We start from the raw sequence: 24,696 nt of genomic DNA, 5'->3' as shown, positions 1-24,696 counted from the left end.
AACTATGTTTTTGTTATATAGTTTATTGTCCTGTAATGTACGTTGCAGAAATAAAAAATAAAAAAATAGAAATTTTGCCTGTACTAGGTGAACAGTTTTAAATACATTTAGATTATATTTGGGAACTGAGAAATATCTGGTATATTCTTATGTCTTTCTACAGTTGATTTGTTAATCTTATAGTGATTTTATAATGTATTGCATTCTTGCTAGAAAATACTAATTTAACAAAATGGGGCTTTGTACCTAAAAGTGACAGCTCAAATTTAACTTGGTTCTATAGTTTACAGGACATTTACGATTTTTGTTAAATAATTCTACAGCACTTTTTTTTTTTTTTTTTTTTTTCACGCAATTGAGTCTACTTTTTGCTGCACAAATTGATTACCAGAGAAAGTGATCTAGTGACTGTGTGATAAAAATTATTGAAAAAAGAAACCTGTTTGTGCATGAAACTTATAGCTTTTCTATAGATGGTGTTAGGAAAATTGTATGTATCAAAAAATACCTAAAAAAGGTCACAAGCTGATGTCTCCCTGTGTACATGAAACCAAATGTTTGTTTATTCCTTGCAGATCCACGAGGAATGGTCTAAAGATACTTTTGTTCTGACAAAAGCAGATGAGGATATACATACAGCTAATGAACGCCGGCTCAAGGTAATCATTCTAGTCGGTGCATGTGTGAAACCCCTATAAAGATATTTCAACCATTAAGATTGAGAAATTCCTGACTTGTGGTTCTTGAGCGTGACAATAATTGTAAACACATTCCAGGCACACTACTGCTGGGAAGTGAGTGGGTATATTCTGTGAAGCATAGTAAGCTCCACTAGCCTAACACATTGCACTCTCTAGAAGAGTTATGGAACAGTCCTATTATCTCTGTTTACAAAAGTTTATTTAAACTGTTGGGGAAATAGTATGGCTGGGAGAATGGTATGTCCTTCTGCATTCTGCACTGGACATTCAAACGCCCAGAGCAGAAAATTATAGAGTCTGGGTGTTGGAATCCCCCAGTGAGGTCAGAATAATGATGCAGCTGGAGACAGTATTTCTCTTTACCCCACAGCAGTAATGTGTTTTTATGTAAGTGGACAGAGTAAAGCTGAGCTCTTGATACACTCAGTTGGAGACTGTGTCCTACCAATAATTAGGAGGACAACACTTCACAATGATCATCCTCTCTGGTAACATTGGAGGACTATTTTCTGTCTCCATTGAGTCTGAATATATCTTTGAAGAATATGAATACAACTTTAGCATGGAAATTGCCTTCCAGTTCTGTGTGTTTGATCAAAGCTTCCTGTTTGTGTACACATACTTGTCATTCTCAGCTACTTTGATCTTCTTTATGATTGTGTTACACTCCTGAATATACTGTAGTATGCCTGTTTCCTCACCCAAGCAGCTCACCTAACCACTTTTGTATTTGCAACAAGCGAAAAATCAGATGGTTTATTCATTTTGTCCTATAAAAATGTGTGTAAAAGTAATATCTTAAACACAAGGTATGTACATTATATATACCCATAGTGTTGCTGACTGCTTCTTTATCATTCAATTGACTTTCAAGAAATTAGAAACATAACATATGAGGCAGACAAGAACCACATCGTCCTTCTAGTGTTCACATTTTTTTCCTTAAAAAAACAAGAACCAATTTGCTGCGTTTTTAGCTTTTTTTAAAAAAAAAAATGTAGGATATCAAATTGCCTATCGTAATCGTATTTAAATTCCCCTACTGTGTTGGCCTCTACCACCTTCGTTGGAAGTCTATTCCAACTATTTACAACTCTTTAGGTAATTCTGCCTCACATTTCTCCTAAACCTGCTACCCTCCAGTTTTAGTGTATGTCATTATGTTATAATACGTCTCTTCCGCTGTAGAATGCTTTCCATCTGTACCTCAATAAAACCCTTAACATATTTGACTGGGCAATGCAATAAAAAGGCGTGCTTAAGCCAAATAAAAGCAGTGTAGTGCTTTTAAATAAACCAAAAATCTTATGTGAAATAGCAACACAGAAGACCATGTTCAATTACTAAGGGTGGTATCCTCACACTTGTGTATATAGAATAAATGCTTAAAGCCCTATGATCACAGCCATAGCTACAATCACCAGCTCTGATAAATTCTCCAAATATTTGCATATACATAGATATACACAGGGCCGCCGAGAGGGGGGGGGAGCGGGTACATTTTACCCGGGCCCGGCCATGCCAGGGGGCCCGGGCCGGGCCCTCTCCGCTAATTAAATTTTTTTTTTTTTTTATAATTTTCTTTTTTGCGATTTTTATTTATTTTTATTTTTTTTCCCGCGGGGGGGGGGTTATTCGTTGGTGGGGGGAGCTGGAAGGAAAAAAAGAAAAAGAAAAAAAACGATACTCACGTGATCGCGCGGCGCCGTGTCCCTCCTCTCCTCTTCTCCATTCACACTGACTGCCGGGCGTGACGTCATCAAGTCACGCCCGTCAGTCAGTGAGGAACGCTGCAGCCAGCATGAAGAAAGAAGACAGAAGAGGAGATAAAAGAAAGGAAAGAAGTTGACAGAAGAGAAGAAAAGAAAGGAAAGAAGTTGACAAAAGGTAAGTAAAGAAACGGAGAGGCAAGGGGAGGAAAACAGAGATGGACAGTACTATAAAGAAAGGGGAGAGAAAAACAGAGGAGGGAAAAAAAGCAGAGAGCCACAGAGGAATTAAAAAAAAAGTGGGAAAGAGGAACAGAGGAGAAAAAAAAGGAGAGAGGAACAGAGGAGAAAAAAAAGTGGGAAAGAGGAACAGAGGAGGAAAAAAAAGTGGGAGAGAGGAACAAAGGAGGAAAAAAAGTGGGAAAGAGGAACAGATGAGGAAAAAAAGTGGGAAAGAGGAACAGAGGAGAAAAAAAAGGAGAGAGGAACAGAGGAGAAAAAAATGTGGGAAAGAGGAACAGTGGAGGAAAAAAAGGAGAGAGGAACAGATGAGAAAAAAAAGTAGGAAAGAGGAAGAGTGGAGGAAAAAATAGTGGGAAAGAGGAACAGAGGAGAAAAAAAAGTGGGAAAGAGGAACAGATGAGGAAAAAAAGTGGGAAAGAGGAACAGAGGAGAAAAAAAAGGAGAGAGGAACAGAGGAGAAAAAAATGTGGGAAAGAGGAACAGTGGAGGAAAAAAAGGAGAGAGGAACAGATGAGAAAAAAAAGTAGGAAAGAGGAAGAGTGGAGGAAAAAATAGTGGGAAAGAGGAACAGAGGAGGAAAAAAAGTGGGAAAGAGGAACAGTGGAGGAAAAAAAGGAGAGAGGAACAGAGGAGAAAAAAAGTTTTGGGGGCTATTGAATGTTGGGGTGAGTTTAGGGAGAATGAGGTCTATTTATTAAATGTGACTGAATTATTTAATGGCAGTGATGGTTGCAAGAAATAGGTACTGCTGGGGCTGTTTGCAGGAAGTTTATTTATTAAATGTGAATAGTATTATTTTAATGTTGGGGCTGGAGGAAGGCCTAATTATTAATTGTGGGTGCTATTGATTTAACGCCGGGGCTGGCTGTAATTTTCTAAATGTAGCCATTTTTTTTTCAAAATAGGTCCTTCAACATTCCTGGATCCGGACAAGCCACAACTAAAGAAACCAGCAGCCACAGGTGGAGAAAGTGAGAAGAACAGGTAGGAGAGAGCAGCACAGTGTGTGAAATGTTGTGATTCTAGTAGGGACAATACCAATTTTTGGTGAATGTTGTGCCCAATGTAAGGTGTAGGCCAAGACTGAACTGTTTGTGTACACACTGCATTGTTTGTATACTACACTGTGGTGGTAGATGTCCTGAAAGTCAGGAGTGCTTGAACATATGTCACGCTCCGGCGAATTGAGAGCCTAGTGGTTTTTATGTTAGCCACGCCCCAATGGCACGTTTGCCACGCCCCCAAATGCATGACCACACCTCCCAAAATTTTTGCACCGCCGTTTGGCTAGCCACGCCCCTGAATGTATGACCATACACCTAAATTGTTTTGCGCCGCCGTAAGGCGGCGCAAAAAAATTTTGGGGCTTGAATATGAGGGGGGCCCCATGAATTTGTTGTACCCGGGCCCTGAATTCTTCTTGGCAGCCCTGGATATACATACATGATTAATATAATAAACTGTCCAAAATATTTAATAACAAATATAGAAAAGGAAATATTTATATTATTGCAGCAAAAATATAATTTTGTAAGCACTGTTTAAGTAATTGTCTGTGTATTTTTTGTTTAAACTTTCTTTTTTTTTCAAAAGACAATCAAGAAGATGCACAATGTATATTTTTTCACATCCAAACAAATTGAATTAAAAAGTGTGATTTTGTATCTTTATTTTTTTACATGAGAACATATTATGTCTCTTGTGTCTAGGAGTTGATAGGAGAGCCTGCAGGGAAGCTGCATACTGGACGCAGTAGAAATGATCAGGTATTGCTTGTTCTGTGACATAATACTTACGCACAAAGAATGAAATGCACAATGCATTTGTAATGAGATGACAAGTTTGTGAGCAGGGTCCTCTTACCGCTTTGTTTGTTAATACCTAGTCGTGTTTTGTTCCCAATTGTGAAGTACTGTGGAATATTCTGTAACTTCATTACTAAATAAATATGTATTATTAGTATTTTTAGAATGCCGACAAGTGCTGTACAACATGTAAAGGTGACTGCCAAGACATTATGCACATATAGAAACTGAAACGAGGTAATTAGGACCCTGCTCATGTAAGATTAGAATCTAAAGGGAGCAAGGTGTAGAACAGAGGGTTATATAATGAACTGTTCTCATGCAGAGAGCCATATCTCTTTACAATTGTTAAGGTTGTATATGCAATTTTTATATAAAAAAAAAAAAATACAAAGCTATATATCAAACATTACATTTATATTTTACTGTGTATCTTATTTTGTATATTTCCAGACAAACACTACTCTGTAATGAAATGAGACTCTAGTTAAAGAATTCTTTTGCCTGTAGGTGTGTACAGGGCACTGCCTATCTGAAAGGCCAGGTTGGTTGGAGCTAGGAGAGTACGGAAGACATCTCTGGACTCTCCTCGCTCCTGTTCGATTTTAAAGCATATTATTTACTACATGAAGGCAATAACAGCTTTCATCTGCCAATCATGTGAACATCATTTACTAGTAGAGAAAGAAGTGAACAGTAGCCAGGCATCTTAAGCTTCCAGGGAATGAAAATAGTAAAGTCTCTCACTTAACCTGATTAAGTGAAAGTTTAGTGTTTCTGGTTTCACTACATGATTTAAAATATCAGTGTTAAAATATCTTTAAACGAGAAAATGTGTTCCTTATCACACATGGTTAGTCCAATCACAGACCAGTTATTTCCCATTGCACCAACCAGAAACATGAAAACATCTGCAGTAAAATACAATTTATTTTACCCAATAAAGTAAATGGACATTAGTATACACAGCAGGATTTTGCTATGTTTTGTAATGTTTCACACAATATTTGTACTGTTTGTGCGCATACACGATATGGAAACCTGTTTTAAACACCTTGAGAGTGACAGCTAGGTACAACCACATAAATGCTTACACTGCCATTTGCACGCAACAGTGATTTTATGTCTCATAGGTTGTGACAGACATGAGGTTATGGCTGCGGGATTCCTGCTCTGTTCTGTATCTGCATTTGACTCGCCTTATCAGGACTATGGTAGACCGGGCAGCTGTGTAAGTGGAGGGGGAGAGGTTTGTGCTGTCATGCTGAATGTGTTTCTGACCGCTGCAAGATGATATGCCTTTGGATTAAAAGAGACTGAGGGGTAGATTAAGTAAACCTTATAAAAAGAAAAGTGTAGGTTTTGTACATAGCAGCCAATCAAATTCTAGCTATTTATTTAGTATATTCTAGAAAATAATAGCTATAATCTAATTGGTTATGTGCACAGCCTACACTTTATTTATTTTTTTTCTTTTTAGAAGGTTTGATCAATCTACCGCTGAGTTATATATGCCAAGTCCATGCCAAAGGTGACAGTTTTAGGAATATCTGTGGTGTACCTTTTATGACAACATATAGTATATTCGTTCTTTGGCTTTATTGGAGACGTGTTGATCAATCAAAAAGAACTTTTTACTTTTTGTAGAAAGTTCATATCAAGATCTACAAAGTAAAATAAATAAAAATGTATTCCTCAATTGCCCAAGTGAAATGGATAGTTAGTATATGAACATACCTGTTTAGTTAATGTGCTTTTGTGTATGGGTAATGCATGATGCTGACAAAATTGGTGCTAGTAATAATCAATGTGTCAGTACATGCTTTGGGATCATGTCTCATTTTAGAATGCGTTTTACCCGGGGTGTGCCTATATATTCTGTGTTGTGTTCTTTTAAACAAAAATAAAATACAATGATTGGAATTTAGGTGGTATTAGATTATTCTACAAAAAATGGTAATCCACTAATTCATGCGTCTCATTAAGAAGAGTATCCATTTCTACATGAATTCCCTTCATTTTGTTGCCTTATTACAGACCTAACACTGTGTTTTGGTAGGTTTACTTTTAGGAGAAAATATCCTCTAATTCAATATATTTTATTGGAAACTGGATAATTGTATTACATCTGCCAGTTCTCTTTTCCATTGCATTGTAACACTTTTTTTAGCGAGCATGATACTATTTGTACTCATATGATCCTCTTATCATCCATTATATATGTCACAAGGAACGCATTAACACAGCTTTGTATACTGTTTCTTCATTCTTCTTTGATTGTCACTGTGTATTTTGTGCTGTAAACGATTTGAAATTGTCTCAAAAACCACATAAAAGCATCACCCGCACCAGACTCTGTTATCTGTACACCCCTTCTGTCCCACCACATTTATATTACACCCTGCGCCAGGAACAAGCTTTCCTTGATCTACAACAGTGTTTACAAAAAAAGTAAATAGTTATATTTTCTGCAGGGCTGCACTGAGAGCGCATTATAAGTGGTTTGTTCATTTTATTTTCACTTTTCTCTGTTTTTGCTGCCATTTTAGCCAGAAGTGCGGGAAATAGGCCAATTATCAGAGCTTTACTGCACTGACCTACTAATTTATAATTATTCATAGTGGTATAGAGGACGACCTTAGCCCTTACTTGGAATCGGAGAGGCAGATAATTCACTTTTTTTTTTTTTTTTTTTTTTTTTAAGTATCACAGCTGCTAGGGATTAGAAAGACCATTTAGCATATCCCATTCCAAAAAGCTGAATGTAGATTTGTGCACAACCTTGAACATATTATAATAACAATAAACTGGGAGTGCAACATTTAATAAGAAAAAATCAATCTCCCCTTTAACGTGGGCAAATAAGATATTGCAGTAACATCCCATGCTGAACAAAATCCCAGCCAACACCTGGCAAGATTGTGAAATGAAGAACACTGCCTCCGTTCCTAGGGTAATGACCTGCTGCTTTCAACATAATGCATAGCTGGATATTGACAGTATTGTAAAATATTAATCCTTTATCAGACTAATGTTCTTTCAATGTCAAATGTATAATTGGACAACGCAAACTGATTGTATTCAGTCCTGGTGTGCCAAAGTGTGAATTGTCTAATGGCTGTAATAGGTTTTTTTTGGGTTTTTTTCAAAGAAAAACTAAAAACAGCTTGAAGACTTTTATTTAATTGTAAACCCCTTCCTTCCCCCAACCCAGAACACAAGTAGTTATACAAGTGGGACTTGATGTTTAGATGCACATTTGTGCGAATCTGCCACTGTGTTAACATCCAAATGAAATGTGTTCAGATTTCTATGTTGCATTTGAAGTGTAGTACTTTATTAAAACCTGCACAATTGGTATTGATGTCAATTGTGAGTTGGTAAATTACCAAATCTCCCTATACCTACATTTCCAAAAGAGAAAGTAACTAAAGATTGCATCAAATATTTCAAGTTTTTGCAGAATAAAGCGTAAAGAACCTGAATTTGGACAGTGTCCATAGGTTTGTGAAGATAAATCTGTGATGTTGCAGTATTGTATTACCGCAAGAAATTTGCAGCTAATTGAATATGCCTTTATGTCAAAATGTTAAGAGTAATTGTTATAAGAAAAATGATTAATTATTGTTCACCAGTAACCCATCATATTTAACTTTTGATATTGGAACATTTTTTCTTTTGAGATGAAGGACATACAGTAATCCCACTGCAGAGACAGATACATTTTATACTGAGAATATTCTTAAACAAATATAATGTTATCGCCATCTCTAGAGCAACATACAGGCTTTTTTATTTCTGCTCCATTTAATAGAATTGGGAATGTGACCCTTTTATAAATGCCCGTGGGAAATGACAACCCTAACAGCAATTGCTGGGTAATTTTCACTGCACACATCTGACTTTTTTTTTTTTATGTTATGCAGAGAGGTTGATATACTATTTCCAGGATATACTCACATGCAGAGAGCTCAGCCTATTCGCTGGAGTCACTGGATACTGAGGTAATCAACTCTTCACTGAGGAAAATGTCCTAAAATCCAGCTGTGGTTTCATTTTATTATTTAAACATACTAGTGATAATGGAGGAAGTAAAAACATCTCTTTTGGCCTTACTGTGCTCCTTGATTTGCACAAGTGCACCTAGATTTACGTTGAAGCTCGTAGGTTTTCAGCGCAAGATGGCCACATTTGTGGAGGATCATACGTTTGCACAGAAGGAGGGGAGAAGTCAGGTACAATGAAGGTGTTCTTAGCAAAGTATGATGTAAGTGCACCAGTGCTCCTTAGTGCAGAAACCAGTTTTGTTTTTTTTTTGTTTTTTAACAGAGATTATTATTATACTCTGATAATGAGTATTTGAAGTAATTTTTTTTAATAGAAAATTGTGTTCCTTTTTGGAAAAATTAACAGGGTTCTTCAGACCCACTGTCAATTTTATACTGGGATAGCGATTTTTCCACTCCTGGGGGCATATTCAATTCCCTAAATATCTGCGAGAGGTGCCCCTGGGTATTTTTTGACAGAACAAACGCTGTTTTTTTTTTGGGGGGTTTTTTCGTGCTAGCAAAACTCGGCGTTACTTTTTGCCGTAGTAACGGTAAAAAAAGTACATCCGCAATGTTCTTGGGAACATTGCGGACAATTGAATCTTCCCCATGGAGTCCGAAGCTTGTTAACTATCCTGGCCGTCCAAATCCCTGCAGTTCTCGGACCCCCACTCTTCTGAAAAAAAAAAAACTCAATTGAAAGGAGTGGTACAGGGGTAGGTGGATGGACTTTGATGTCATGTTTACACTTTTACAGTGCTTACCTACTAACAAAGTACTAGTTTTTGCATTCAGTCTGCAAATATAATGTAACTGCAAGCTGAAAAGAAAATTGGAGGACCTGCATGTTATTTTTACTGTTGGTTAAACTGCATATATGCACAATGTTACTCGTTGGTTCACATGTAATCCAGTCCAACTCTTTTATATATTTTTTGAATGGAATGTACAGATCTCAATGTGACAAGTATATTTACTATGCAGTATATATAAATCCTTCATGTACTCTGTTACAAAAAAAAATGAATAAAGTAATTTTGCACATTTTAAAATGTTCCCTTTAAAGAGAACCTGTCACCTCTGTTAAGCACAAGCTTTGAATAGCATGCTGGGAAAAAAAAATCTCACTGCAGTATTGACCTCATTAATTTAGGCAGCGCATCTCACCCTCTGCATATACACAACTAAGTATAATTGACCATTTAGAACTGTTCATGTTTCTGTGTCACAGCCATGCAGTTGCACTGTGCAGGGATGCTGAGAGACTGGAACAAATAAAGAAGAGGGTCAATGTTTTGCCTCTGGGAAGGTAAGGAATCTATCTATGTAACAATACATTTTGCTGCTCTGTGTTTTTGTTTTGTATTTTTGTTTGGTTTTTTTTTTTTTTTTTATACACTTTTTTTTTTTTTTTTTTTTCTAACATGTAATAGGCAAAAAATAAATAAATAGAGAAGTGGACTAATTAAACATTATCCCATCAGTATTCCATATATCAATTTTCACCAAAACATAAAATCACAGACTGATGTTCAGTTTCCAAAAAGAAAAAGGGGAAATACAAAAGTGCCTAAAGATCACATAGTTGAAATCTAGGCAGCATGGGAGAAGGAAACGAGAAAAGGGAGTGTGATGGCATGTAACAACTGTTTCCCTAATGCAAGCTCCCAATCCAAATAAATGATCTGGAATATATTGCATTTTGTACAGTGAATGTTACCAAAGCACTATATTGACACATGCCTTGCTTGAAATCTGGAATTGCATGCCAAGAAGCATATTAACCCAATCTGTTTGTTTCTTTGTTTTTAATAGTGGTGCAATAGCTGGAAACCCTTTAGGTGTTGACAGAGAACTCCTGCGGGAAGGTAAGAGTTAAAAAAATATCCAAATAGATTTTTTTTCTTTTGTATTTACTCTTTGGGTCTGATTCATCTTCCAATGCAGCCTGCATGCAGGTCGCGTTTTTAAAACGAGCGTGGAACTTGAGTGTACGTGCGCCTGCTGATCTCGAGATACGTTTCCATTTGAGTCTGGGTATATCAGTACGCTCTGCCTAAATGTTGTTTGCCATATGTTAACAGATGAAACAGACTGCAGGTTACGCACATGTGTATGTGCAATATCAAGCCCTATCGGAACACATGCAAAAAGAAATTATAAAATAAATGACCAACTTGAAAATTTATATTTTTTTTATTTTTTTTCATACATAAATCAGAATGTTCTTAATGCGTACTAGACATACAATCCATATTTTTTATAGTTTCTCTTACTTGCATCACTATCAGTCGGCACTTACCCTGGAGCAAATGATGCAGCTAAACTTCACGTATCTGCTGCATCTGCATTGGCATGCCCTTGAATGCACTTTCTGTACTTTGCCTACATTCATCTGCCTCTTCCTCCCCCCCCCCCCCCCCCCCCCTCCATTCAACCCTTCAAGTCGTAGAAGGTAGTAAATGTTTTTGCATTCGGACATGAATTGCCCATTTCTGAGCATACACAGAGCCATTTCACGCAAGGTACCGCTACGTAAAGGGACTTGTGTCTACAGATGAAGCAGGCCCTTTATGTTCAAGTAGAATCTCAGCACTTTTTTGTTATCAATATTCATCTCGTTGTTGTCCAGATTTGAAGTGGACGGGGTTATAACAACATGTAGGTGGTGCGCAGATTATATATTAAGATCTCTTATAATGCAGTGACCTGTCCACTCTTGTGATTGTTAGTGAGGGAAGGGCTGGCCACGATGGGGTCAGTATTATGATGTGATGATGGGAATGGAGACAATTGGGTAAACCAGAGAATTAGAAATAGATAAAGGAAGTAGCAGGGTCTCCTGAAAAGCAGAGAGACTGATTTGTGGCTCCACCAAAAAAAAGTGAGTACTAAGCAAGACAAGACGCTGTGTCACTCAGTCAGCTGAAACTGCCTGGCAGCAGGAAACGTGCATCCCATTGTTGAATTCAACTATTATTTTTAAAGGTAAAGGCATCTTGTCAGTAACTAATCAATGCATGTTCTCACATTTTGAAGCAACTAAGCTAGCAAGAACAGTGGTGCAAAGCCTTTTACATTTATTGAAGTTGCCCTTTTGTTTAGATGTAAAATGTATTGCCTTATTTGACACCTTAATATAAAAGCAAGGCCTGATTTTGAAGCTGAATGTAAAGAGATGTATCTGCACACTTGCGTTTCCAGATGGGTACAGAGCAAAGTTGCAGCAATCATCATTAGATCCAAAACTTGCACCTGGTTTATGTAAAATGCCTCTCAAAGGGGCTTGTTTAGCTTGCATCTGCACTGCACGCCCTTACTGTTCTGCACTTCAACACATTTGATCTGCTTCACAAAGGATCGGTCATCGCTGCAAGATATGTGCAACTATACATATGACCGCAAGTTCTGCACCTGCACAGTGCACCAAGATACATCTGTTCATCACACAAATGTACTCCAAATCAGGCCCAAAATGTCTTATCTATTTTATCTGTATATGTCCACTTCTAGATTAGGTTTCTTTGCTCGCTTTCATAGTAGGTTGCTGCAGAATACCAAAATATGACACCTATAAAATGTCTTATAAATGGTCTAGATTTTTGCTGCTTCTAACACTACTTTACTGAACATAATAACATACCTGCTTGAGCAACAAGTTGTGTAATGCCTTCTGTAGTCTTACTAGTGTGTCTGTGTGTGTTGAATTTTAGATACTAGTAGAGCAACTTTCTCAATAGTGCCCTCTAGGTACAGTCTGTGGAATCTACTTTCACAAATTCAAAAATAGCTTCCAAGCAGAAAAATGTGCATCTTGCTTCACTATAGAAACTAAAGTGATACCTATGCTAAGTAAAAATGGTATGATGATATTTTGCCTAACAGCATATTACAAGGGACCTCTACCATGCTAATATAACGTTCACCCTTTTATTTTTCTTTAGAACTCAGCTTTGACTCTGTCAGCCTCAACAGTATGGATGCAACCAGTGAGCGAGACTTTATAGGTAAACTAAACGCTTTCTGCATTTCTCTAAAAATATATCTGATTTGCCAAACAATTTAGATTTATATTTTGCCAGTCTTGGATAAATCTTTATTTGTATGATACCCCCTTTTCTAAATATAAAATGACATCTGTAAAAATATTTTACTTACAAGAGAATGCACAGTGAAAACTTACATTTCTTCATCCTAACAAAGGATAATTTATATAGTTGTATAATATTATTCTGGTTGGCAAGATCTAGAGTCAGTCATAAAGTACAATGAACTGCTCCACCTTTCTATTCCTAGCCTTTTGTTTGTTTCTTTGAATCTCACAGTAAAGGTGACTTTCAAAGCAGACCCGCAGCTCATTGGACACACACATATCAATGTGACTCCGTCTTTTACAAGCTGTGCACTTCAAAATATGGACCAGTACATCTATTTACAGAAGAAAATTGCTCCAGTTACGGAATGAGTAAAGCTGGGTACACACTACAGACAATTACTGCAGATGTGATTTCTGTAACGATTGTACCAATGACTGAAAATCCCGATGATCATGAAGATTTATGTGTACACACCTACGCTATTTACCTGCAGATCTGTGCTCTTCATCTCTCATAACCATCTGCTGAAAAGACCGTCACTCTGCACACTCTCTAGAGATTTGCCTACACTGCTGGTCATGAGTGCAGACACACTTCCACATTAGTGTGTACCCAGCTTTACTCTTGCAGCTGTTAATGGATAGAACAATGTGGAGGATAGGTGTCACTTTTTAATAGTACAGGCTATGCAAAAAATATGGGAGAGCTGCAAAAATAAGATTTTGCTAACAGGGCAAGATGTTTAAATGAGCTGACTGTATGGCACATGGCTTTTTTTATCTGACATGTAGCCACTACCAAAATTTAGTTTAAGCTTTTTCATATTTACCTATGTAACAGACTGATTAAAATTCCCAATTACAGATGCATAACATAACTTGGTGTACATACTATCTTGACTTAATGTTATGTAGCCAGAAGACTTTGTAGGATCTCTGTTTCCTGTATTGAACTGTTGGTTTACCATCTCAATAGACTAGAATTTCCAAACCAACTTGGTTGGTTTAAAACTTTATATTCACATCTTTTTACCTCTCTGGACAGCGGACTCCTGTACAGACTCCGCTGACTGCACTTGGCTCCTGGTAAGTTTAGCCTTGTTGGCCAAAAAACACTGAAGCGGCCAAATGCAGGGTCCCCTCTCGACTCTTCAATTCTAAGGGGGTATATGCACTAAACTGCTATAGGCAACATCTTCACTTTTTCAAACCTGCAGTTTAGCAAATATACTCCCCTGGATTTTCTTCTGGATTTCATTACAGCACTGAAGATAAATAACACTCGTTCAATTTCAAAACTTACACATTAGTGCTTATACACAATAAAAGGCTCTTTTATAATCACGTTACTCCTCCCAGACTCCTAATTGCAGACTTTCAGCCTGCAGATACAAACCATTGTTAAAACAGGTATGAAAATATGCTCTATCTGCCGTTACTTATAGTGTATTTGGATTGTATTTTGTTAATACTGTGTTGCTATTTATGAAAAACGTTTAATTTGGTTTCAGCCGAGTTTCTGTTTTGGGCTTCTTTGTGCATGACCCACCTTAGTAAGGTGTCTGAAGATCTTATTATTTACAGTACCAAGGAGTTCAGCTTTGTTACCCTGTCTGACTCCTACAGGTTAGTAATTCTACAATATTGTACTACATTAAACACTTAAAATATTCAATTATATATGCCTTTTATATTTTGCTATTTTTAGGTTATACGTTATTTCAGAAGTGTTTTAAATCTCCAATGTAGTTGCAAACTTCAATTTATTAATAGGAGTATGATATGACATTATTTGCTCTGCCCTTCTGCTCCACGGGAGGTTTCTGTCCTCCCTGAGCTCGCCTTAGGACACCTGCGTTACGGTTTGACAGGTGTACCGCCCCAGTCAAACTCCCCACCTGCTAGATGCTCTTTTTAACCCAGTTTTTTATATTTTTCCAAGAGAAGTTATTTAGCAATAGATACATAATATTGTATTACAAGCTTTATACTTTTAACATTATTAGTGATATGAGGTAGCTTCTCAGCCATTTGAAGAACTTCCATGACTCCTTTGTTTAATCAGATCCCCTGTGCCCCGTTCACGCTTTATTCTTTCTCCTCACAAGTGTAGGTGGAACAGTTAGTTATACCAGCAAAAATGGGACATTGTTATCAATGCTTACTATTATTTTTCATTCCCTGGTGCCCCTTCATGACAGAATATATCTGGGTATTCCACCTCTGCCATTATCAGACACCAACGTCCCTGCCTCCTTTTTCTTTGTTCTTAGAGATCCGGAATTACCTGAGGATGGGTGGTGTGGAAGTGGGAATTCTGTTGCCATTGAGAGCAACCAAGAAGGGAAATTTTACTGTAAATACTGACACGGTAAATAATTTTTGAGGAATCTTTAATTTTTTTTCCTCAGTACCGGGAGCAGTTTGATGCCTCAGAAGAAGAATCCTGACAGCTTAGAGCTTATCCGCAGCAAAGCTGGACGTGTCTTTGGCCGAGTATGTGAAATTAAAGTAGTATGATATTTCTGTTTGAACTTACAGTAGAAATGTATAACATGTATGTAAGTTCATTTTTCTCAATGTTTTGTGATCTATGGGCTTGCACTTTTTACAAAGAGTTCTATTTGTATGTTGTATGAAAAATTTTCTGAATACTGCACATATCTGTGGTGATTACTTTTGTGAAATAAATACTTTTATAAACAGTAGTAAATACTATATGGTAACACAAATAATCATATACAAAGGGAGAAACTTAACACAGTGTAATTAATGGAAGATGGAATGCCCACAGCACAGAAACCGCATCATGATTGGGCACTTACAATAATAAGGCAGTGGTGTAAGTGCAGGGAAATAATACATCACCAATATATGTGCATGACAAAACCACCAAACAGCAGCAATTTACTTTTTTTCCTTTCTGGTTTTCGAAAATCTCTGATTAACGGTTTCATGGTAAAAGATCCCATGGGGTATATTTACTAAACTGCGGGCTTGAAAAAGTGGAGATGTTGCCTATAACAACCAATCAGATTCTCGCTGTCATTTATTTAGTACATTCTACAAAATGACAGCTAGAATCTGATTGGTTGCTATAGGCAACATCTCCACTTTTTCAAACCTGCAGTTTAGTAAATATACCCTCCATAACTGGGCTCCAAATGCTCCCTTAGAAGATTGACTGTTCCACATCAAAGCTGTGTCACTTTTTGAAATTATTATGAAAGTATCAAGTATACAGTGACCTTTTCTAACCTAAAGTTTAGTGCCATACGGTACAACCAGTAAATAAAAAACACAACTGTCTTATTCAATAACATGGTGTAAATAGCACAGATGTACTGAACTACACAGAAACAAATAGTACATTGGATCTCATTGGGCTAACAAAGCTCTTATCTGTTTGTACCTGTGGGATATAGATCACTTTTCCAATGTGCTCTATAAAAAGGCCTATAGCAACTTTTGCATATGGCGCTTTTTAAAAACCCCATAAAGAAGAGCAACCTTTTATTATAGAGAGATATAGATATAAAGATTGTTTCCAGATGCACTTTATAATTTCTTGACACTCCATTTTGAATTGTTTCAAGTATGTCACAATAATTTAATTTTGCAGTGCTCTGGTTTTCTTATGACATTGAAAGGACTTCCTAGCACGTACAACAAGGACCTACAGGTAAGGATTATCTGCTGCTTGTTCGTCTGAACACCAATGGCTCAAGTTATACTGATATATGCAAACTTGTGCACACAAAAGCTAGGACTTTTCGTTCGTCTGAGGGTCACTTGTTAACTAAGCCTGGCCTATAATATACCTATATAAGACTTAAACCCAAGCAGAGTTGTTTTTTTGCTCGCTATTAATCTAAATCCATGAAACAAAGCAGTTGATCAGCTTCACCCCTATAGCAGCTTCTTAATTCATGTGATGTTTTATGTTTGAGATGCTGGGGAATAGGTTTAGTTAGAACATTAAACAGGAACATATTTGCCATTTTAGATATCTTAATTTCCACAGGGGAAGGAACTGATGTAAATGATTACATGTTCTCTGTAAAGTGCTGTGTAATATAAATAACTGTCAATAAATCAATTAATACAAATGTCCAGAGTTTTCAGTAGAAGGAAGCTGTCGTTTCATTTATGCTGGTCCATTTCCTTCTTTTGTTCATCATTTCCTTCCTCACAGCTGTAGTTTAACATATAGTTCTCTTACTTTCTATCCACCTCTCAATTGTCTTCTGTAGGTCTTCAATCCTTTTCAACACATCATCTCCCATATTTCTGTATATGTATTATTGTATGTTATATGTGTATTCTTATATTCAAGTATACTTAATATTTTGTATTCAGTTTTCTTTCTATCTATTATCATACAAATATCACCTTTTCCCAGCTGGAAAGGATTATTCTCTAATTTCTCTTGTTGTGATCATCACCAATGTTCCATGGACAATTTACAAATAAGCCATATACAGATGTAACATGCCTACAGTTGTCGTATGTTGGCGAGCCTGCTACCATCATGTAGCCCATAAAGCCATAAAGTGCAATTTCTCCATGCGTACTGTTGCAAAAACCAATGGCTAACATCATTGTTTGCTGTTGGATCACTGAGGTCACAGTGAGACTATCAGTTTACACTGAATGAGCCATAAGCGATCTTTTTAAGAACTTTTATTTACTTTTGAATTAATTAACCTGCAGCATCTGTGGTCTGAGCGGATTCAACTATAACTTGCCGCAAAAACACATGCGGTTGTATACTGGAGGACTGTAAGTGATAGACGGTTACTTCTGCTCAGACCACAGATGCTGCAGTCCGTAATTTAGAAAAAATATATACTCTGGGTTGGTTTTCACTACAACAGGGAGACCTGTGATGTCCCATTACTATAGTGAAAGCACACTGACTCTTCCTGAATCCCCTGGGCTGCGGGGGCATGGGTAATTAATAAGATTGGAACCCAGATATAGATCCCAGTATAATGGATGAGGATCCCTAGGATGTGATGTGTTACCTTAAAGGGGCAGCATGCAGATCGCCCAGTAAAGACAACATCAATATATGAAGTACAGGAAATCACTTGAAGTAAGGCCTGGCTTTAGAAAGTGTGATCACAGACAAGGTAGCGAGTCTCAAAATGCTGTCAAGGAGCAGTGCAAGTGGGAAGAATGAAAACTTATATTCAAGTAATCATAATAGGTAACCACAGGTGCTGCAGATTATTAAATACACATGTATATGTTTGCATACAGGAGGACAAGGAGGCCATGTTTGACGTTTATGATACTGTATGTGCTGTGCTTCAGGTAGCCTCTGGAGTGATATCCACATTACAGGTACATTTCCCATATTCATACCATTGCTAATGATAAATGTGACTATATGTAATTTTCTATTGTGCTCTATTGTTAAATCCATGATCTGGTGGTTATTATGGATTTATTGTTGCATGCTGTGCTCTCAGTAAGCCTCTATATAAAGTGGGTGTGTATAGGACAGTGCTAACAACTAACTCTTTCAACATTCCAAGTAAGCTGCTGAGGGTGAACGAACGCATTTTTTCACATTCACATATATGACTGGTAGTCTCTCATATGGAGTCAGATTTTTAAATACCTTCTATTTAAAAATCGATGCTTGAGCAATTTGAAGAAGTGTGTTTTGATAACCTTTTATGCATCCGCATATTCTGTAAATATGAGATCTGGCTGCAACAAATTAATCAGAGCTGCTCTCTTACTAATCTTGGAGAAGTCGATCTCTATTGGTTAGTTGCCCTGTCCTTATTTGGGACTGCAAAATGTAAAAAAAAATTTTATTGTATAGAGGTTCTAAGGCCTCACCACTATTTGTGTGTGAGTGTACTTGTATATCACTTTTCTGTATATTGATGCTTTATAAATAATTGACTATTATTATAGTTCTATATGTATAGCTCTCTACAGGAAATGCATTATGATTGGAAAGATATACAATGTTTGATATTTTTTTTTCATTCTGTTTTCTAGATAAACAAGGAAGCTATGGAGAAAGCATTGAGCCCAGATATGTTGGCAACAGACATTGCGTATTACTTGGTCCGGAAAGGGGTATGTGGTACCTAGTATATAGTGATTGTGCTTAATGAGATGTGTACATTATGTATTCACAGCCACATTTTAGAGGCACACGGTCACTGTCATCAATTTGTGTATTTAAGTTTAAGCATATTTTATGCAAAGAACAAACCTGAAATAGCACCCTTTCTTTTTTCCTTTTTTTTTTTTTTTTTTTTTCTTTTCTTTTCATTTCAATAATTTTGCTTAATAAACTGAAATGTCATTTTCTGTACTGCTCTGCAAAGCAACACAAAGCTGGCCTACTTTGTACTACGTTAGGAACATCTTGCTCTGCCCACCACCTCCCCTTTGCTTGTGCAAATTGCTGTTTCTCCGCAAATACTCCCCTTTTGCTTCTCAAACCTATGTGCACTGGTGCTAATTTAGGTGAACTTGCGCAAATAGTAGAATTTTTGCACTTCCCAAATGGCCTACTTTTTTTTCGTTATGTAGTTAGTTATATTTAAAGCCACAGTTATGCATTTATTTTTAAGAAAATAACAAGATACAGCCAGTGTATAAACAACTAAACTGAAATGCTAACGTTTATAACTGAACATTTCTCTTGTGTCAGATGCCTTTCAGACAAGCACACGGACTCTCTGGTAAAGCCGTTCAGCTAGCAGAGACCAAGGGCGTCTCTGTCAGTAAACTCTCCTTGGAGGACTTAAAGAGCATCAGGTGTGTGATTGGGGTCATATGTAAGAAATGATGTAGCTTATATGGTTCCTTGCCCCTGCTTTTATAGAGATGAACACCAACACCGTTTTTCTGTAGGGCTTTCAACCTGTTTTAATCTTCAGACCTCACAACATAACAATTTGTTCTTAACTAGATCCCAACTACCATACACGTGTCTGCAGTGTAGCCTTTTTTATGTAGACAAACGTCCTGTGGGGATGGAGAACATGTGGTGCTCCTCATGCTCACAGGAAGCACTTGATTCCCTCACCAGGCCAGACAAATTTTGATCTTGAACCTACCTCTACTTGAGAGATTAGTTAGTTTACTTCCAAAACTTCAACCAATGTGTCATTAGTAGAATTGGATCATAGATTATTCATATGAAGGATTCAGAGTCCTCTTCTCTCTGTTCACCAGACTCTCTGATTGTAGATTAAATGTGCTCCCCTGGCTCTTCCTCCTCCCATCCCGGTCACTTTAAAATTACTGTGGGCAGAGAGAGAACTTTTATAGTTAATCACTACACCTGTTTTACTATGGTGGTGGTCTAACAGGTGGGTGGTCAGCATTGAACTGGGTATTCCTTGTTACTGCGGGTCAGAAGATCAGCTATAGACTTTAGATGGTACTGTAACTTTTACTGTACTGCAAAAAACACTTATAGGAACTATATTATATAGAACAGTATATATGTGGTTGGGTGGTGCAGTGATTTCACTTGAGAAATGGCAACGCTGCATGGCCTGCTGGTCACATGACAAGATGGTCGTGACGCATGGGGCCTCAGGTTTTCAGGAGCAGCGCGATTGAATTCCAGCAGTATGTTGGAATCTTTCTGGCCAGTTACAGTAGTAGCCGCTCCCCATCAATTCCAATTGGGCAGCACTGAGGATTAAAAAAAAAATGCTTGTCCCTATGGGAATTAAACATCTGCTTCACACACTTAGACAGGGAGTAGACATGGAGAAGAACTGTGTATTGCTGGAAGCTGCTGAAGATGATAACAATGTTGTGACTTGTATACATGAGTGTGCAGGGGATTTTAGCGAGGCTGCAATATATTGTTGCAAAATGTAACTGAATAAAAAGTACAGGCGTTTCCTACTGTGGTATCAGTCTACATGACATTGTCCCAATTGTTAGTAAATGACTAGTTGACTCTTCCCTCTGTACTGTTGCAGTCCCCTTTTCAGCAACGATGTGTCCAAAGTGTGGAACTACACCAACAGTGTGGAGCAGTACACTGCAGCAGGGGGGACAGCAAAGAGCTGTGTGGTCGCACAGGTCGAACAACTGAGAGCCTGGATGAAAAATCACAAGGACCAGTGACATCCTGAAATACCTAAACTGAATCTGTAGATGGGAAAAGAAGCTGCTTTGTAACCTAAGATCTCTTGTAATTCATGTATTTAAAAGGGATATGGATAACCCCAGCTGTTTTTTTGTTCCCCCCCCAATATTGATCAGGAGATTTGACAGCTGTTTGGCGTGCCTGGCCTGTGTCACATGATTGGATGTGAGCATCACGTGATTGGCTTACATACACTCATGATATCTTCTGACAGGTACACCCCGCTGCTCAAGGCCAATCACAATGGATATGGTCATCAGACATGATGGTATCAATCTCCTCTGAAAATATAGATTGTAATCTGTGATTATGGTAATTGGAGAAATATATGGAAATAATTGTGAATAAAAAAAATACATTTATCTCATTAATGCTGAATAGCGTTCATCATTGATTTCATGTGTGATTTAATGCTGACTGTTACATCCTTAAAACATAGTAACATTTTACATTTCCTTTGATCGGTTACTTTGTGACCAGTTGCGATTTAAAAGATGAAAGCTTTTTTTAATGTGGAATTTAGCACTTTAAAATTATGTTTTAGTTGTACATTACATCATATGTATTTAGCATGCATTTATACATGCTAGCCTGGGTTTAAGAGTCCATAAACATACACTATTTGGTTTGGTTAAAGGAGATTTATATCTTCCAGTTAGTCTTTTTTAATACCTGGTCTAAAGGTTAGGAACTTGTTCTTTTGTGAAATGGGCATAGAAAGCACAATAATATTCAAACTTTAACCTTTTAATCCCAACATTATGTACTGTAAACTTAGCTGTGACTTTGTTTCAGTATGTGGACCCTAAGTTGTTCCATGAAACAATGTTATCAGTGCAGTGTAAATCCTCCAAATCATATGAAATTGAGAAACTATTAAAGTTAGTTGAAGTGGGGGAAACCTTTCAAATAACTTCATTACAAATAAAATGCTGAAAAGACTTCCGGCAGTAGAGGGTATTCAGATGTGGCTGCTATAAAGTATTGTTGTAAACAAATCCAAATGAGATATTTGTTCCTTACTTGAGCAATTATGTGAGCTTGGTTTTATAGGATTAAGTTAATTTAACACCATTTTAAAAACAGTTTATCATGTTGTCCCTACTCCACTTTTATAGAATAACCCTCAATATTCCCTGCAAGACATTGGATTTGTGCCTGGAGGGTGATGCCTCTAAAATCAGATTTTCTAAATGAAGCAAGAAAACAAAGCAAAGCTAACATACAACTACACAAAGATAATGGGCCTGATTCATTAAGGAAAAAAATGAGTAACTTTGCACCTAGGCAAAACCATGTTGCATTCGATGGGAAGGTACATTTAAAGTGAGGGGATAAGTTTAAAGTTAGGGTAAGGCATGTCCTAGATCAACTTTACATTTCAGTGTAAAAATAAAACGATCAAGTATTTGTGCTACATGAACAAACAGCCAGTATTTAAATAGTGCAAAATAATAAACTAATTTGCACCACTTGCATTGCAATATGGTTTTGCCAAGGTGCAAAGTTACTAATTAGTTTTTTTTACTTTCCTTAATGAATCAGGCCCAATATGTGCTGCATGTAAATATAACCTACTGCTTTTACACTCAAATTAACACCCTTATCAATTTCATTTAAGTAATCAGATGAGTTAAATATGAACAAAGTATAACAATATTATCTGTATTAATAACTAGATATTACACCTGCCAAGGAAATACTGCATCACATTGACAGAATTTTTAGCAATTAAAAAAACAATGGCTACCAACAGAAACACACCATCCAAGATGTTACTAGACAGAATGGCCATAAATAATGACAATTCATTAAAAAACAGATCACTCAACTTTAATGTTGCAAGTGACACGTTTAGCCACATATTGAATGCAGCATCGGAACCATTTGAAATAGGGGTTGACCCCAATGGAGAGTGCATATGGCATTCAAAGAAACAAAAACTGGGACTCTGGGCCTGATGCAGAGTTGAAGGTTTGCCCATTCGTGTAGTAGAGTGTAAAAGCTTCCTACACTATATAGATCTGCCCTCGCCAAATGATGCACAACTAGAGGCTAAATGCACCAATTCCACTTCCAGCCACCAGAGGTCACTATTGTACCTACATTTACTAATTTTGCTAACTTTTCCCTTAAATTTGCCCTTTTCCAAGATGAACAGTTTCCTGGTTAGGCACTCCCTTGTTGTGTAGCCTTTTCTTGAGTATTTTGTTTGCTTCTCTTCTGTTCCCTAGACCTTTTTCAGTTGGATTACTAATGGCTTACGTAATGACTCTGCTTACGTAATGACTACCTGCAGATAGTTGTTACGTACATTGCAGGTAGCCAGGTGTACTGACCCAGCTTAATATTGACTAAACTTTTTGTGTGCTAACCAGGCTTATATGTCAATATCTGGCACTCCTACATAAGAACTAGTTTTATATTTGGGACACTAAGTTTTTTCGGTATAGTGACTGTTTGGTTTGACCAGCCATTGGACTCAACTAATACACCAATATCATGACTGCACCAGATATGAAAGAGGAATTGGTTGGGATAACGTCCTTTTTAAAAGGTGGTAATGCACTGTGACGGGGAATGTCCGTAATGTAGTAACTGCCTTGAAGAAGGTACAAGCTTCCAGGTAAATAATAAAGGCAGCATCAGTTCTCACAATTAATATGGAGAAGGGCTTTCGCCATGTAAGGTGGTCGTGGCTGGATCTGGCTTTGGGTGGATCCCTTATGAGACAATTAAACCCTATATATACCTCCCCAGCAGCTTGGGAGTGTACACATGGCCTTCTTCATCAACAGCCTGAAGAAACGTACCTGGCAGCTGGTTACTGTATCTTACATTTTAATTTAGCTCTGGAACTCTTGTCTAGATTCCTTAATACTTACCATTGAATACATGGCATAAAGGGGTCCAAGGAAGTCTAGAACTCCCTTTTTGTTAATGATGTTTTTGGAGCAAGATAGATGTACCCAATGTAAGGCATTGGAGGAATAGCAAACATATTTTTCCAGAGAGTGACTCTCCAGAGCACTGAGTGGATGTGTGTTGGGTGGACGATTCAGGCACACCATTTTAAAACACTAATAATTATCATAGGTATCTTGGGTAGGAGAACCATAAGTATGAAAACTCTTTGAAGCAGCCTGTATGGCAGTTAGCCACTGTTCTGACCATAAAGAGGAAGTCTGTTCCGTGACCCAAGAAAGAGAGGAAGTCTGCTCCGTGACCCCAGTCTCGACCTAATAATGTATGCAAATGGGGCGCTTAACTTCTTTTCTTTTTAAGATGTTGTTAGGTCCATTATGTAATTGTGTTTCCTTTACTTCACTTATCTTGTTAAACCTGCTGAAACTGTCATTGTGATATGATAAGAAATTTGAACAAAAATTGGTACAGTGATAGCAAAAAACATTGTGAAGTTAGCAGACATTGTAATATACTTGGATAAATGCTTTAGTCAATCTAACACCTTTAATAACCTAGTTTTGCTAGCAGACCATCAATAAAGTGAGACTCCTACAGAGGAGGTATTCTACAAAGCAAAAAAAACAGATGAGATGCACAGTGAGATACTCTTTGGTGTTGCTGTGCTCCTTGATTTGTGTCCAGATTTCCTCCTAAAAACATGTGTTTACGGGCAAGATGGTGGTGTTCGCAGAAGTGTGCAGCAGCCAATGGGAGGAGTTAGTGTGAAAGTGTTCCTTGCAAAGTAACTAGCAGGGTGTCAAATCTAATTAAGATTGTTCACCTGTAAGTGTCAGTTATGAGCTCATCAGCTGGAGAGAATTAAACACACTGCATGGTTTTATGGTACAATTTGCTCTGCTTTATTAGTTACAAGTCCATATTTATATAGCAAAAATCACGTATTACAGAAAACTACGCCCCAAAAGGTTTTAACCACTCATGCTCCCTTTACACATATGTTACTATATTCTCTCATCACA

The 24,696-nt window shown here is 37.3% G+C and overlaps 1 protein-coding gene across 3 annotated transcripts in view; it reads left to right on the top strand.

Moving 5' to 3' along the window:
* Positions 1-21,120, top strand: part of ASL (argininosuccinate lyase) — a 31,244-nt gene extending 10,124 nt beyond the window's left edge. For all 3 annotated transcript variants that reach the window (XM_075195030.1, XM_075195028.1, XM_075195029.1), the window contains exons 4-17: positions 576-659; positions 4,363-4,419; positions 5,592-5,689; positions 8,385-8,462; positions 9,739-9,816; positions 10,323-10,375; positions 12,452-12,514; positions 14,115-14,229; positions 15,015-15,099; positions 16,226-16,285; positions 17,869-17,952; positions 18,625-18,705; positions 19,289-19,395; positions 20,580-21,120. In XM_075195030.1, coding sequence (XP_075051131.1) covers positions 576-659; positions 4,363-4,419; positions 5,592-5,689; positions 8,385-8,462; positions 9,739-9,816; positions 10,323-10,375; positions 12,452-12,514; positions 14,115-14,229; positions 15,015-15,099; positions 16,226-16,285; positions 17,869-17,952; positions 18,625-18,705; positions 19,289-19,395; positions 20,580-20,727 — 1,191 coding nt within the window. In that variant the 3' untranslated portion in view covers positions 20,728-21,120. The remainder of the gene's footprint in view (positions 1-575; positions 660-4,362; positions 4,420-5,591; positions 5,690-8,384; positions 8,463-9,738; positions 9,817-10,322; positions 10,376-12,451; positions 12,515-14,114; positions 14,230-15,014; positions 15,100-16,225; positions 16,286-17,868; positions 17,953-18,624; positions 18,706-19,288; positions 19,396-20,579) is intronic.
* Positions 21,121-24,696: the final 3,576 nt, after the last annotated feature.

This window comes from Mixophyes fleayi, chromosome 2 (genome assembly GCF_038048845.1).
Source record: "Mixophyes fleayi isolate aMixFle1 chromosome 2, aMixFle1.hap1, whole genome shotgun sequence".
NCBI lineage: Eukaryota > Metazoa > Chordata > Amphibia > Anura > Limnodynastidae > Mixophyes > Mixophyes fleayi.
Note: the sequence above shows the minus strand (reverse complement) of the source record. Positions and strands in the feature narration are given on the sequence as shown.